Source organism: Leptodactylus fuscus, chromosome 9 (assembly GCF_031893055.1).
Source record: "Leptodactylus fuscus isolate aLepFus1 chromosome 9, aLepFus1.hap2, whole genome shotgun sequence".
NCBI classification, from domain to species: Eukaryota; Metazoa; Chordata; class Amphibia; order Anura; family Leptodactylidae; genus Leptodactylus; species Leptodactylus fuscus.
The window spans coordinates 20,518,701-20,532,476 of NC_134273.1; the positions used below are offsets into that span (position 1 = coordinate 20,518,701).

At 45.0% G+C, this 13,776-nt stretch overlaps 1 protein-coding gene across 1 annotated transcript; it reads right to left on the reverse strand.

Moving 5' to 3' along the window:
- Positions 1-4,662: 4,662 nt before the first annotated feature.
- DHCR24 (24-dehydrocholesterol reductase) lies at positions 4,663-11,160 on the reverse strand. The gene is made up of 10 exons (XM_075287110.1): positions 11,070-11,160; positions 10,358-10,608; positions 8,896-9,051; positions 8,406-8,511; positions 7,839-7,957; positions 7,482-7,745; positions 7,248-7,391; positions 6,907-7,104; positions 6,094-6,272; positions 4,663-5,296 (listed from the first exon to the last, which is right to left on the reverse strand). Exons 2-10 carry the CDS (start codon positions 10,586-10,588, stop codon positions 5,143-5,145), a joined length of 1,551 nt encoding a protein of 516 aa, XP_075143211.1. The 5' UTR covers positions 10,589-10,608; positions 11,070-11,160; the 3' UTR covers positions 4,663-5,142.
- Positions 11,161-13,776: the final 2,616 nt, after the last annotated feature.

Here is a 13,776-nt window from a genome sequence, read left to right on the forward strand (position 1 = left end):
AGAATCAAGGTAGCGGGTTCTCTTTAAGTAAATAGTCTCAGGCAGAATTCTAGTAATGGAGGGTTCACACTACCCTTTTTAATGTCTATTGCCGTCATCCGTCACAGGACATTCAATTATAGACGTGGACGGATGTATGACGGAAGACTGCGTGCGTCATCTTATTTACATTGCAGTCAATGGGAACAGACACCGATGGAGGGGGCTTTGTCTGTGTCCGTTATTCTGCCACCGTTAATGTCCATTGCTGTCGTGCTATGACACATGAATCCAATGGACATTAACAATTGTAGTGTGAACCTGGCCTAAGTGGTATTTGGGACAGACCCAGAATTTAATGGGAAGCGCCAACTAAGACCAATGGGAAATCTTGTTTTATGTGGTACATCACAATGAGGGCTGCTTTTACCACTCTGGTTAATAAATAGGGGGGGATCTAAGCGATGGAACCTAACGCACCCCCTCAAATTCTTGTTGCCCATCGAACCAACCAGGCCTCGGCTTCCATCTTGTAACTTATGCTGGAAAATGAAGCTGTGGCATGATCGGTTGCTGTGGATAACACGACCGTTTTCTAACTGAGCTTGGACTGAGCTATTTGCATTGTGTAATTGTGGAAATTCTTAAAACTCTGTATATAACCTACTGCAATGGGACTGTTGTGTGAATAGGACCAAGAGAGCGACCAACTATTGTGATGGTTCATCTCCTGACGGCATCCTGGGAGTTGTACCTTCACGAAAGCTGGAGAGCCCCGAGATCTGAAATACCCATACATAATCCTTATAGAAGGATAGATAACATACATTACTATCTGGACCCAACATACAACTGATGCCACTGACAGACCTGCAATAGCCCATTTTAGTTGACCTAGCAACCACCAAACTGCCATTGAATACGTAAATTTGAGGGCAACTTCCTATAGGTAAAATGTTGTGCAAGAGGGCTATAGAGACCCACTAGCCCTGCGCCACCATGTTATCTTTAGTAGATTGCATTGGTATTCTAGCTCAGGGATTGGGCAGCACTCAATGGGTTTGGGCATTATAGTTCCTTGGAGACAGTAGGGGTCTAAACTCTCACACCCTAGCCAATGCCATCTTCGGACTAAATATGGCTGGTCCCTCCAATATGGAAGGTTCTGTGCATTAGGCCGAGGTGGATTCTGCCTCAAAATCGGGGTTGAATTCTTCCATCCTGAACCTACCGGTAGATGGAAACGGGATACTGAAAAATTGTGTCCTGCTTCGATCAGCTGCAGAACCCATAACGTGAGACACTCGGCTGATCAGCCCCATTCATCCGGGGCTGATCACTTGGTGAAGTTCACGACAGAAATGAAGAAGAATCTGAGCTGGAAGTCTACTTTAATTCCTCTTCATTTCCCACCATCTGAATGGGCCCTTAAAGTACAGGATTAGAAAAACATGGCTGTCTATGGGTTGTTTGGCTTCATTGATGTCATTTTAGTTCTGAGCTGCAATACCACATTCAACCTGTGACAGGTGGGGGCGCTATTTTGGGAAGAAAGCGGCAACATTTCTTCTAGCATTGGACATCCCTATTAAATTTTCTTAAAGTGACCTCCTACACATGACCACTACACTAGAAGTGACTATCCCAGGTTACCAGCACTTCATTGTATGATTTGCTGAGCGTCCTGGACAATGGGTCCTCTTAAAATGTATCTTCTCCGTAGCTTGTCCTTTCTATTGCAGCGATGCAAGTCTTTGGATGGCTAGATGTGATTGTTAGCATGTTGTGAATGTTTGTTTTTAATAATAATTTAATTGCTCATTGTAAATCATCAATAAAGAAGGACAAGTTTACCTGCATGTCTGTCATTGATATGGGCACGACCAATAAACGGGGCGGGGGTGGCATTCTGCACGTATGCATGGGTGATGATTATAAAGGTACTTGCAAAGTCTCTATTGAAATTTTGGGTTTTTTTTCCTTTGACAATATGGTCTGAACAGAGTTTCAAGATGCGTTTCACAAGTTGGATGCGCACCACACATTACAGCCCAATCATAAAACCCAAGACTTGTACAATACATTCACTAGGAGAATACATAATAAGGTATGGTGCATTGAATGCCAGTCTTCATATCCAGGGCGCCAGTGGGACAGTTGACTGACGAATGAAGAATTTGATGATCATTTGCTCTGTTAAATTGGTACAGAGAGTCTTAAAGGGGCTCTATCACCAGATTTACGGGTTATGAGCTAAAGACATGCCTGAATAGCCTTTTAAAAAGGCTATTCAGGTGCTGCTATTGGTTTGTAAGCAAACTTGAGGCAGTAGTGAGCGTGCAGAAGCCCACCGTGCACAATCCAGCTAATTTTACGTATTGATTAGCAAGGTAATTCACAAAAACGGGGGGGGGGGGGGGATCTTTTTACAAACTAATAGCAGCACCCGAATAGCCTTTTTCAAGGTTATTCAGGCGTATCTTTAGCTCATAAATCTGGTGATAGAGCCCCTTTTAAAGAAGACCTTTCACGACCACCAGAGGTTCTTAGCCTGTATTAATAGTCGCCACTCCACTGATTCCAGCACAGTTGGAATTTTCTCTCTAGCCCCCACCATTCCAGAGCAACAAGCGCAGTTAGTTTTGGTGCCTGGTGTGCTATGTAACCTCTGTAATGTCAGAGGGGCAGTGTCGGGCAGGGGGTGTGGGTCAGAGATCCTATCAGAGGCAGCCAGTGTCAGAGCTGAGAATCACAACCCCTTGTCGGCTCCTGCCTCACACCACCCACCTGAAAATACAGGGACTAAACAGCCTAGCAGGGATCAAAACTAACAGCACTGATTGCTTGGAAATGCTGGGGGCTAGAGAGAAAAATCCAACTGTTCTGGAATCGGCAGAACAGCGACTAATAAAATATGCAATGCTCTACAGACTTGATGAAAGGTTCTCTTTAAATGCAGAACTCCCAAAGTGCCACACTTCCTCCTTAGTAGACTGACACTATTGTCCCTCGACCTGTAATATTGCACTGCCCAGATATGGTATACTAAATATAAAAGTCACACAATGTACCCCATCAACATACCAGGACCATATGCTATAGCCACTTAATGCCCCTGAATATAATGATGGTTTGTTACCTTTATCTGCCTTATTTGCTCTACCTCCATTACCACCTTCTATCCTACACAACACCATGTCTACTACTTTTGGACTTAAATTCTGACGGCCCCATGTTATCTGGATTTGGATTTTGCTTTTTACAGGGTGAGACTTTGTTCTGGAGAATAGACTTTTTGTACATGTAACGCTGGGTTCACACCAGCGTTCAATCTCCGTTTTCAGGAAACCTGTCATGCCGAGTCCGGCCGTGAGCGTTTTATGCGCTCTGTGGTGAAAGGTGTTTTTTTTTTTTTTTGTTTTGTTTTTTTAAACCGGACACAGAGTACTGCATGTCCAACTGTGTCTGGTTTAAAAAAAAAAAAAAAAAAGTTTCCCCGCGGAGCGCATAAAACGCTCACGGCCGGACACTTTTCAAGCCCATTCAAATGAATGGGTTTGAAAGAGTCCTGCAGCTTTCCGTCTCCTACTCTGTTTTGTGAAAACAGAAACCTGCAAAATGGACTCCCGGACGCAGATGTGAATGAGCCCTGAACTGTGAACTATTACTGTACGGTTGCCATTGTGTACATTTGAATTGTGTCAAGAGAAGATTTGTAATGGCTTCCAAGTAAATGACCTTCCTGTAAATGACCCTATGCTCTCCATTGTTCAGCATGAGGCTAAAGCCATTAGAAATAGTGACTGGAGGATGTGCAATGTTGTATTATCATGTGCAGTTACTGTAATGTGTATTGTAGGGAGCGCAGGGCATGATATTATAATGCACAAATGCAATTTCTATGTCAAGATCTAATACTTGCTTAGAAATAGCATCTTGTATGTGATTAATACTGGTAAATGCAATGATTCGCTCTCTGTAAAATAACATCGTATGAGAATTTGTTAAAGCTGTCAAATTTATGAGAATTTAAAGGGGCAGATTAAGACTATTGTTGCATAGGCCAGGTTTGCTCTCTTTGGTAAAGCGTGTGACTCTTAATAACTAAGGTACGATCCCTGTAAGGGTAAGTTCATACGGGATTTTTGGTCCGGAACCTGAGGCGGAGGCTGCCTCAGGTTCCAGACCAAAAATTGGGCAGCTGCAACTGAAAGCCGGTGCACTGCATCGGCATCCAGCCACGCACTCCACTCAGGATTAAGTCCAATGAATGGGCCTAGTCCGGAGGAGGGAGTGTCTTCAGGCAGAACCGTGAGGTGAAAGCCTGAAGAATGAGCACCTCACTCCCGGAAAAAAGACCTGAGCAGCTCCCATTGATTTGAATGGGAGCAGTCTTTTGGGTCAGGATTTTGAGGCGGATACGGCCTCAAAATCTTGACCAAAAATCTGTGTGAACTTACCCTAAGAGTATGAGTCCATGTAAAATGATAATGGTGCACAGATGCCATCCACATCTTGTCTGTTCCATTCGTATATGTAGACTTATCTGTATGGTGTTGTCTAGGACATTGTGCCCAATAACATAGTAGTGACAAGAGACAACACCAGACCCCATAATAATAATAAAAAAAAGACTCATTTCCATTTTATAAAAGGAGCCGATAGACTCCATGTATTAACATAAGGAATTATACACACAAAAAGTCAATTACTGAAAGCCTTCTGCTGGTTGGCACTTATATCCAGATATACACACATCGTCTTCCTTTGGCTTTTATCAGCAAACCAACTCTTAAGATTTTCAGTCTTCACGACCAAGGTTCACATTCATCTACAAAACTTTGATCACAGTTCTCTCGGATGGACAACGGCGGCATCAAAGCATAAAGAGTCTGCCACAAATAAAATCCACAATTAAATATGCTTGGCTGGGACCAGCTCTTTATGGGTTAAAAGAGGCTTTATGAGAATGTCGGTGTAGCAGTGGCGCAATTCTGACAAGGCTGGAAGGACGGCGCCACTGTAACAGATCCACGATGGTAATGGTGAGGCACACTTGTTAGAAGGTTGTCAGAAATTGCAAAGTCCTTCAGTTGACTGCTGGGAGTTGTAGTCTGATTTCAATATTTTTTTTGTAACCTGTAGCAAACCTGATTTTCGCTCTTAGTGACGGGCGGCTTTGCAAATTTTATCGTACACCTCTGGAAAAGCGTTCTTACAACCGAGCTTCTGCCGCAACTTCTGATACAAGGATCCATCAAACATCTCCCAGAATTCTTCACGGGCCATGTAACAGTCTGCATAAAGCATCTGGAAACTGAATGGAGAAAGGAAGACAATTATAAATGGGGGGAAAAAAAATTAAAGGGGTCACCCTGCGACTCTTTCACTCATGTTGCTTAATGCAGTCACATTTCGGCTCCTTCAAGGTTGCGATGCAACTCCATTAACTAATATGAGTGAAAGAGTTGCAAGACGACCTAGCGATCTTTGGTCATGCAATGAGATTCATGGTAAAAATCAGAGTGTATCCCTAGCCTACAGTCTAATTTTTCTTCTTTCTCATAGTGCAAGTAAAGATAAAGTTTTTAATATAGTTTATTAAAGAAAAGTGCCCGTTTCCTCACTTATTTTCCTTACTCTGCCAAATCTGTACAATAGAAGTCTGAGAGGAAGAGGAGGCCTCATCAAAGCCAAGAGACATCTGCACTGTAGAGAGAGTTTTCTTTCAGGACAACTGGGTTATCAGGAATTACTATCCAGCTTTCTCCTAGCAGAAATTACTCATTGATTGCTTTAAGCAGTCTCCTATCTCTGCCTCTTTCCTTCACCTCTTCCCCCCTCCATAGATTTCATTGTAAACTGACACTTCTTATGTAAGGGGACAGACCAAAATCACTCATTGAAGAAGAAAAGACAGGAATAGTAGTTACAAACCAGGTATGATAAGGGTAAAGCCTCTGTGTAAACACATCCGAGTGATCTTTACCCTGTTATCTACAATATCTGATACTTTGCTCCCTGGGATGACATGAACTGAGCGGCCACTTGAGATTGCGAATACAGATCAGTGCACTTCACTTTCCCCTATCCAAGCAAAAAACTATAACTTACCCGTGAACTTCTCTGACAAATTTTTCCAGCTGTCGCATAGAAGCTTTGGCATCGAAGTGCTTTGTCCTTGGTTCTCCATATGCCCCAATATCTACATAGAGCTCTGCTTCATTACCCTTGGGATGCACCATGCCAGGATTACTTGGCAGAATAAAAGGGCAAAGCCAAAGTGGGTAGACCTGCGGAAAGCATAGATAGACTCATGAGAATATGACCTGGGACCCCACGGGCTCATAGGCACCATTTTACAACTTGGACTTGGATATAGGCTACAGAAAATGCTAATTAATACAATATTTTGCTTTCATCCTACATCACAATCTGTAATATAATCCATTCACAATTCTGATGGTCATTATTGGAAACAGTCAAAAAGCTTTTCATCAGATACATCCTTAACAGCTTAGCTGAGCATCTACTTAGTGTGAAGTTTTGGGGTTTTTTTTTCTTACAGCAGATTATAGTAGGTAACGCAAGCTTTGCACCAATAGTGACCCAACAAGGAACTTTGTGTCCGGCTAAATAAAACGGTTTCGCCGCGGACAGGCAGAAGACACACACAGGTGGTCACTTTGCAAACCCATTCAAGTGAATGGGTTTGAAAACTGACCACCAGGTTACCGTCCCCTGTTCAGTTTCTCGGGGCAGAAGACGGAAACCCTCCGGATTGGATAAACCGGACACCGGTGTGAACTCGCCCTTAGACCTCCACTGACCAGGAGAACAGGAAACGTTTGTCCCCGGTTTTGAATAGACCATTGGTCGAGCAGCACAATGGGACAGGCGAAGCGGTTACCAACAAGCCATACATACGTTAATCTCCTTGTGGAAGACATTGATGGCTTTCTGCAGACATTTCATTGGCACAAGCATGTCCTGCACAACATGATGCTGTTCATATAACTTTCTGATGGTCTCCCCTTGGGTGAGCTTTAATAAAGAGATTTTCGGGGGCACCATCCAGCCAAATAGGTATCGGAACACGGGGTGATTTCCAAAAGGAATGATGTCCTAGAAAAAAAAAAAAAAAGAATATTTCAGACTTCGTATACTACACTCCTAGGGGTATGGACCAAATAATCGTAATTGAGGAAATGCCCAATTTTTATTTAGGCCGTGATCACCCAGCCCTGGTTGTTATATTGGACACCTACCTGCAACTCCCAGAAGATGCTCCTCGTGTGCCTGTGGTAGTAGTGACGTAGGGGGATGTACTCAGTTCCACTTTGGTTATTCTTTAAATAGGATTCCACGTGACGGAAAAACCAAGGTTTCCAATAATTCCCAATTCTATTTACCTTGAAATGCATTAAAGTAGAAATGTGTTATAAAAGGGAACGTACGAAATACAGAAGGATGGCATCAGGGAATGACGTTGCGTCACGTACTTGGTCTGGCCGAGCCTCATCCGTCAGGACTCCGGTCATTACTACAGCCTCGTCTGCAGAGTACATTAAACCTTCTACAAAATAGTTCTCTTTTTTCTTGGACTCTCTCGAGAACTTCTCGCAGATCTTCTCCAGGCCTCTCACAGGGGTGTAGTTCAGCTTCACATACTTCTTAGCTGGGACAATCTTAATTTCTGCAGCCACCAAGAAGCCCAGGGTGCCACAAGACCAGGGGACGGCATAGAAGAGGTCAGAGTTTTCTGTCTGTAAGGAGGAATTTATTATATAGATATTACAAAATATTGATCAAAAAAGTAAAAAAAATTGCAATGTCCATATCCATGGATTTGGTCTTACCGGAGTGCAACGCACAAAGCTCCCATCAGCAAGGACCAGCTCATAGGCCAAGCAGATGTGCTGGAAAAGTCCGAAGTTATGGGATGACGATTCGATTCCGGTTCCCATGATCAGACCACCTACACAAGGAGATATAGTACTTTAAAAGGGGTTTCCTGAGATTATATATGGACGATCTATCCTTTGGAGGAAGTACAACTCTTGGGACCCCCACAGATCAGCTGATTGACACCTTGTTCATTCATCACGTGGCCTATGTGCAACTCAGTCCCATTCAAGTAGATGAGACCGAGCTGCAATACCAAGCACGGCCACTGTTCAAACTACAGCGCTGGGTTTGGTGAGCAGTTAAGAGGCCACAGCACTTGGTGAAATGCTGCGGTCTCTTCAAAGAGCTGATGGAGGAGGGTCCCGGGCGTCTTCCTGATGATATCACTTCTTGTTCAGATTCTGTCAAGTTCAGATTTTTTTTTTTTTTTTTTGCTTTCACCACCCAAATCCTAAATTCTTACAATGAGTAGTCCTCAGGTCTTAGCTAGTTTTATGTCTTTTTACATTTAATCTTACCGACTGTCAGATCGTCCAGCTCTGGTACTACTGGAAGGGTCCAGCCGAGAGAATTCAGAAGGGCTGTCACCTGACCCATATTCACCAAAGGTTCCACACGTACAACCTAGAGAACCCAAACATAAAAACAGATATAATATGACATAATATTACACAAATTACTCAAGGAATGGATACAAAATTTCTCACCTATGCATAGAATAACAGATAAACTTGTGATCACAAGGTGAAGGATCACAGAAATGGCTCCTGTTTACATGGAGTAATGGTCACATATATGTTCTACCATACCGACATTTCTGGGACTGAGACAGCCAAGTAAATGGAGCTGTAGTTTGTATATGAGACCACCACTCCATTGGTATACGAGTCTCAGAGCCACATGATTCTGAGGGTCCCTGAGGTTGGACCCTCATGATTTTCTGAGGCATAAACCCTTGAACTGTATCCTGCCAGACACCTCCAAATAAGAATAAGAACAACCAAATACCTGTCTCTTAGTGTCAACCTCCAAGATGTCCATGAGATTGATCATGATATTCTTATGTGTGTTCTTGTACTTCCCTACACGCAGGGACACTGTCAACCAGCCGGGTCTTCCAGTGCACATGAAGTTTTTACCTCCTTCAGCTTTCCAGCGACGCACCTGAGAAAAATAAGATATAATAACATAATAACGTACCCTATATTACCCTGCCACGCAATGTACCCTATACTACCATGCCGAGTAAAGCACCCTATACTATCCCGTCATGCAATGTACCCTATACTACGTGCCATGTAAACTACCCCATACTGCCCTGCCACGTAACGTACCCTATAGCACCCTGCCATGTAACGTACCCCATACTATCCTGTCATGCAATGTACCCTATGCTACCCTGCCACGTAACGTACCCTATGCTACCCTGCCACGTAACGTACCCTATGCTACCCTGCCACGTAACGTACCCTATGCTACCCTGCCACGTAACGTACCCTATGCTACCCTGCCACGTAACGTACCCTATGCTACCCTGCCACGTAACGTACCCTATGCTACCCTGCCACGTAACGTACCCTATGCTACCCTGCCACGTAACGTACCCTATAGCACCCTGCCATGTAACGTACCCTATGCTACCCTGCCACGTAACGTACCCTATAGCACCCTGCCATGTAACGTACCCTATATTACCCTGCCACGCAACGTACCCTATAGCACCCTGCCATGTAACATACCCTAAACTATCCTGTCATGCAATGTAACTTATACTACCGTGCCATGTAAAGTACCCCATACTGCCCTGTCATGTAACGTACCCTATGCTACCCTGCCCCGTAAAGTACCCTATGCTACCCTGCCACGTAACGTACCCTATGCTAGCCTGTCATGTAACGTACCTTACATTACCCTGCTACGTAATGTACCCTATAGTTCCCCACTACATAATGTATCATATACTATCCAACTACATAGTCATAGTCACAGAAAAGAGGTATTGGGACTACTCTGATTTAGGGTTAACAACATTAGGTTGGCCCCCAATCAGAAAAGTTGTGTCCAGTCACAGGTTTCTTCTCGGTCACCCACAGGGGTCATGTATGGCTAGGTGCAACATTACTGACCCCCCTCTATGACATCCCTACACCTCAGGGCTCTAGTTGGCAGCTAAAGTTGTTGCTAAGGTTGCTTAGAAATTGAAAATGGTGACAAGATTTATAAGGCAACCTAATAAACAACTTCAGTTGCCATCTAGAGCCCTGAGATGTAGGGATGTCATAGAGGGGGGTCAGTAATGCTGCACCCGGCCATACATGACCCCTGTGGGCGACCGACAAGAAACTGGACACAACTTTTCTGATTTGGGGGCCAACCTAATGTTGTTAACCCTAAATCAGCCGTGTACCCAACAGCACTTTTACAAATACTCTTAATTTGTAACACATAAGAGATAGTTGCAGACACTCACCTGCTCCTGAATCTCCTTTACCCGGCGGTCATGCTGTTTGGGGGCGCTGCACATTTTGAACACCAGCCAGGCCCTGACGTAATAATACACATCAAAGACCACGGAGAGGGGGAGCAAGAAGAGGCAGACAAACACCCATCTGTGGTGGACGATGACGTACTCAAAGCCTCGGGCCCTGATCCACAGCAGTAATAGGACGAGAGAGCCGGCCAGGTACAAGATGAGATCCATGGTGTCAAAGGAAGGAGAATCTGCAAAAGACAAATGTGAACAATGCTCAAGCCATCCAGCACATCCATACTGTCAAATGAGCCAATTCATAAGCCACAAGTGGCCGTGTGGTCCTAGACCAGGGGTTAATAACCAGCAGCGCTCCGGTGGTGGTGACACTACAACTCCCAGAACGCCCTGACAACCACCTACTGACCTTTGCCCCAGCTTGCAGTGTTACAGTGTATGATCGCTGTGAACAAGACATTTGCAATCTGATATTGTATAACTACAACTCCCAGCATGCCCTGGCCGCCACCTGCTGCTCCCCCTTGGCCTGAGATGATTCAATGCATGCAATCTGATTACATTGTAGAACTACAACTCCCAGCATGCCCTGACAGCCACCTACCCTGGAAAATGCAATGTATTATAGTCCTAGACAATGCATTTGCAATGTGATATAGCAGAAATGCCACCTGATATAACAGTGAGCACCTACCTGAGCGCACACAGCAGCCTCTCCTCCTCCTCAGCCCCGCACCTGCCTCCCACTGCCCTCCTCTGACTCGTGTTCCTACCACACACCTCGCTGTCAAACTAAGCCCCGCCCCATCACCCTAACCCCTCCCACTCGCCGGGGTGATTGGCTCCTCCAGCGCTCGATCAAGCTGAGCTCAGATGGCGCGTTTCCAGGAGGCAGCCAATCAGGTTTGGAGTTGAGTATCGGAACAGAGTGGAAAAGCGGCGCTATGGAGGAGCGGACCAATCAGCGGGGAGAGGGGCGGGACGACGTGGTTACTATGGTGACGGTGCCTGGGCTTTCCTTCAGGATTTCATTACTGAAGTCACGTGACGGTGATACCTGGCTCTTGTAGTATTACATGGTCACGTGTTCAGGTGTATAGGACTTAGTTACACAGTTTCCCCAGGGCCAGTGTTTCATAAGGGATTATCAAATTAATTAGAGTAATCCTGACAGAGAAAGAATATCCTAAATATAATGGTGGTCCTGAGAGGGAAACTATATACGCCCCCTCCCCAAAAACCGCATGACTCATTACAGTGCATCCAAAAAGCCTTTAAGGGATCCTATCATTAAAACACATTTTTTTATTGCCTACCACGTAGGAATAGCTTTAAGAAAGGCTATTCATCTCCTACCTTTAGATGTCTTCTCCGCGCCACCGTTCGGTATATAATCCGGTTTTCGCCGGTATGCAAATGAGTTCTCTCGCAGCACTGGGGGCGGGCCCAATGCTGTGAGAGAACTCTCCAGCGCCGCCTCCATCTTCCTCAGGAACGGGTTTTCTTCATGTCTTCTTCCGGCAGTGGCTTTAAACTTCTAGGCCTTGGGCAGCTGACTGCGCATGCCTGCTGGCCACAAGAAAATGGCTGCTTACAATATTGTGTAAGCGGCCATTTTCTTGTGGCCGGTGGGCCTGCGCAGTCAGCTTTGCCCGAGGCCTAGAAGTTTGAAGCCACCGCCGGAAGAAGACCCGTTCCTGAAGAAGATGGCGGCAGCACTGGAGAGTTCTCTCGCAGCATTGGGCCCGCCCCCCGTGCTGCGAGAGAACTCATTTGCATACCGGCGAAAACCGGATTATATACCGAACAGCAGCCTGGAGAAGACATGTAAAGGTAGGAGACGAATCTTAAGGCTATTCCTACGTGGTAGACAGAAAAAAATGAGTTTTAATGATAGGATCCCTTTAAGCCTGGTTCACATCTGCGTTCAGTATTCTATTTAGGGACTCTGCTTGGGGACCCCCGAACAAAATACCGAACATATTAAAAAGGGGTTACCTAAGAAACCACACGGACCCCACAGACTATTGTTATTACTCTAGTATGTCTTCACCTTCACAAAAATGTATCACGTTACAGCTTGCTAGCGTCCTCCGCTGAGGTAAACTGAAAGCTGAGCTCTGGTTGCAATGGGCAGCTCCACAAGTCTGCCTGTGAGGCGGTTTTCATTACTGAGATGTCATAGTAATAGTGTGTCACACTAAAATTTTTACTTTATTATATTTTACTTTATTTACTATATTTTTAGCGAGCGAAGCCGCGGGTATTCTACTTCCGTATCCACCTACGGTTTTGTGAATCAGCCGAAATGGCGTCGCAAGATCCTAGTACAAAGCTCGATCCTAGTATGTTTGAGCTTTGTGCTGTAATATCCACTGAGGGCTTAGCTTCTGAGTACGCCGCTCGTCAAAATGGCTGACTTCTTTCCGAGCAATAGTGCCAGCAACAACAACCACAAGAACAGTGTTTTCTTGGCGCCCCTCGTTGCACCGGAGCAGTTAGCAGGCGATCCAAGCGTATGCGTCAGAAGTCAATGGGAGCAGTGGATTTTGAGGCTGCGCAATCCGCTGCCAACTAGCCCCGTGTGATCTAGCCCTAATGGGGCTTCACTTTTTCCAAGATGGATACATGCTAGAGTAATACCCAGACTATAATGGGGTCCGTGTGTGTTCCGCACGGTGTCCGCACAAATCATGTGGAGAGAAAAGTGCTGCCCCTCAGCAGTGTCAGACATGTATGCTATGACAAAGAAAGCAATAGTGCCCCCTTCAGGCAGGCAGATATACTATAATAAATATAGATTTCCCTAAGGGCTAGTTCACACGGGGGCAAGGAGTCGGATTTTGACCATGGATTTCGCCTCAAAATCCGCCTCCATACAATGGTGGTCTATGGAGACCGCTAGCGGAAAAAAGAAGCGACGTGACCTTTCTTCAGGCGGATTCCGCCTGAGGAAAGCAATGGAAGTGAATGGGAGGCGAAAAACGCATCACTTTTTTGGCGCTTTTTTTGCAAAAAACTCGACGGTCCATTCACTTTAGGGGAGGGGAAAAAAGCCTGGCGTTTTCTCAAGTGGTTTTTACCAAAAACCGCTCCAAAAAAACACGTCAATGCCCAAAAACGGACCAAATTAAGCCACACGTAATTTACGTGTGAACTAGCCCTAAGAGTAAGTTCGTACAAGGGAAAATGAAGACGAGTTCTCCTGCCGTTTTCTGCCCGCAAACTATTCATGACAGGATGCCGATGCAGGGCATAGATTGTAAGCTCTTGCGAGCAAGGGTTCTCAGTCCAATTGTGTGCATTGACTATTCCTCCATAATGTCTCTTTTAGTCTGTATTTGAACCCTACAAATTGTACAGCGCTGCAGTATATGTTGGCGCTATATAATGTCTTATTA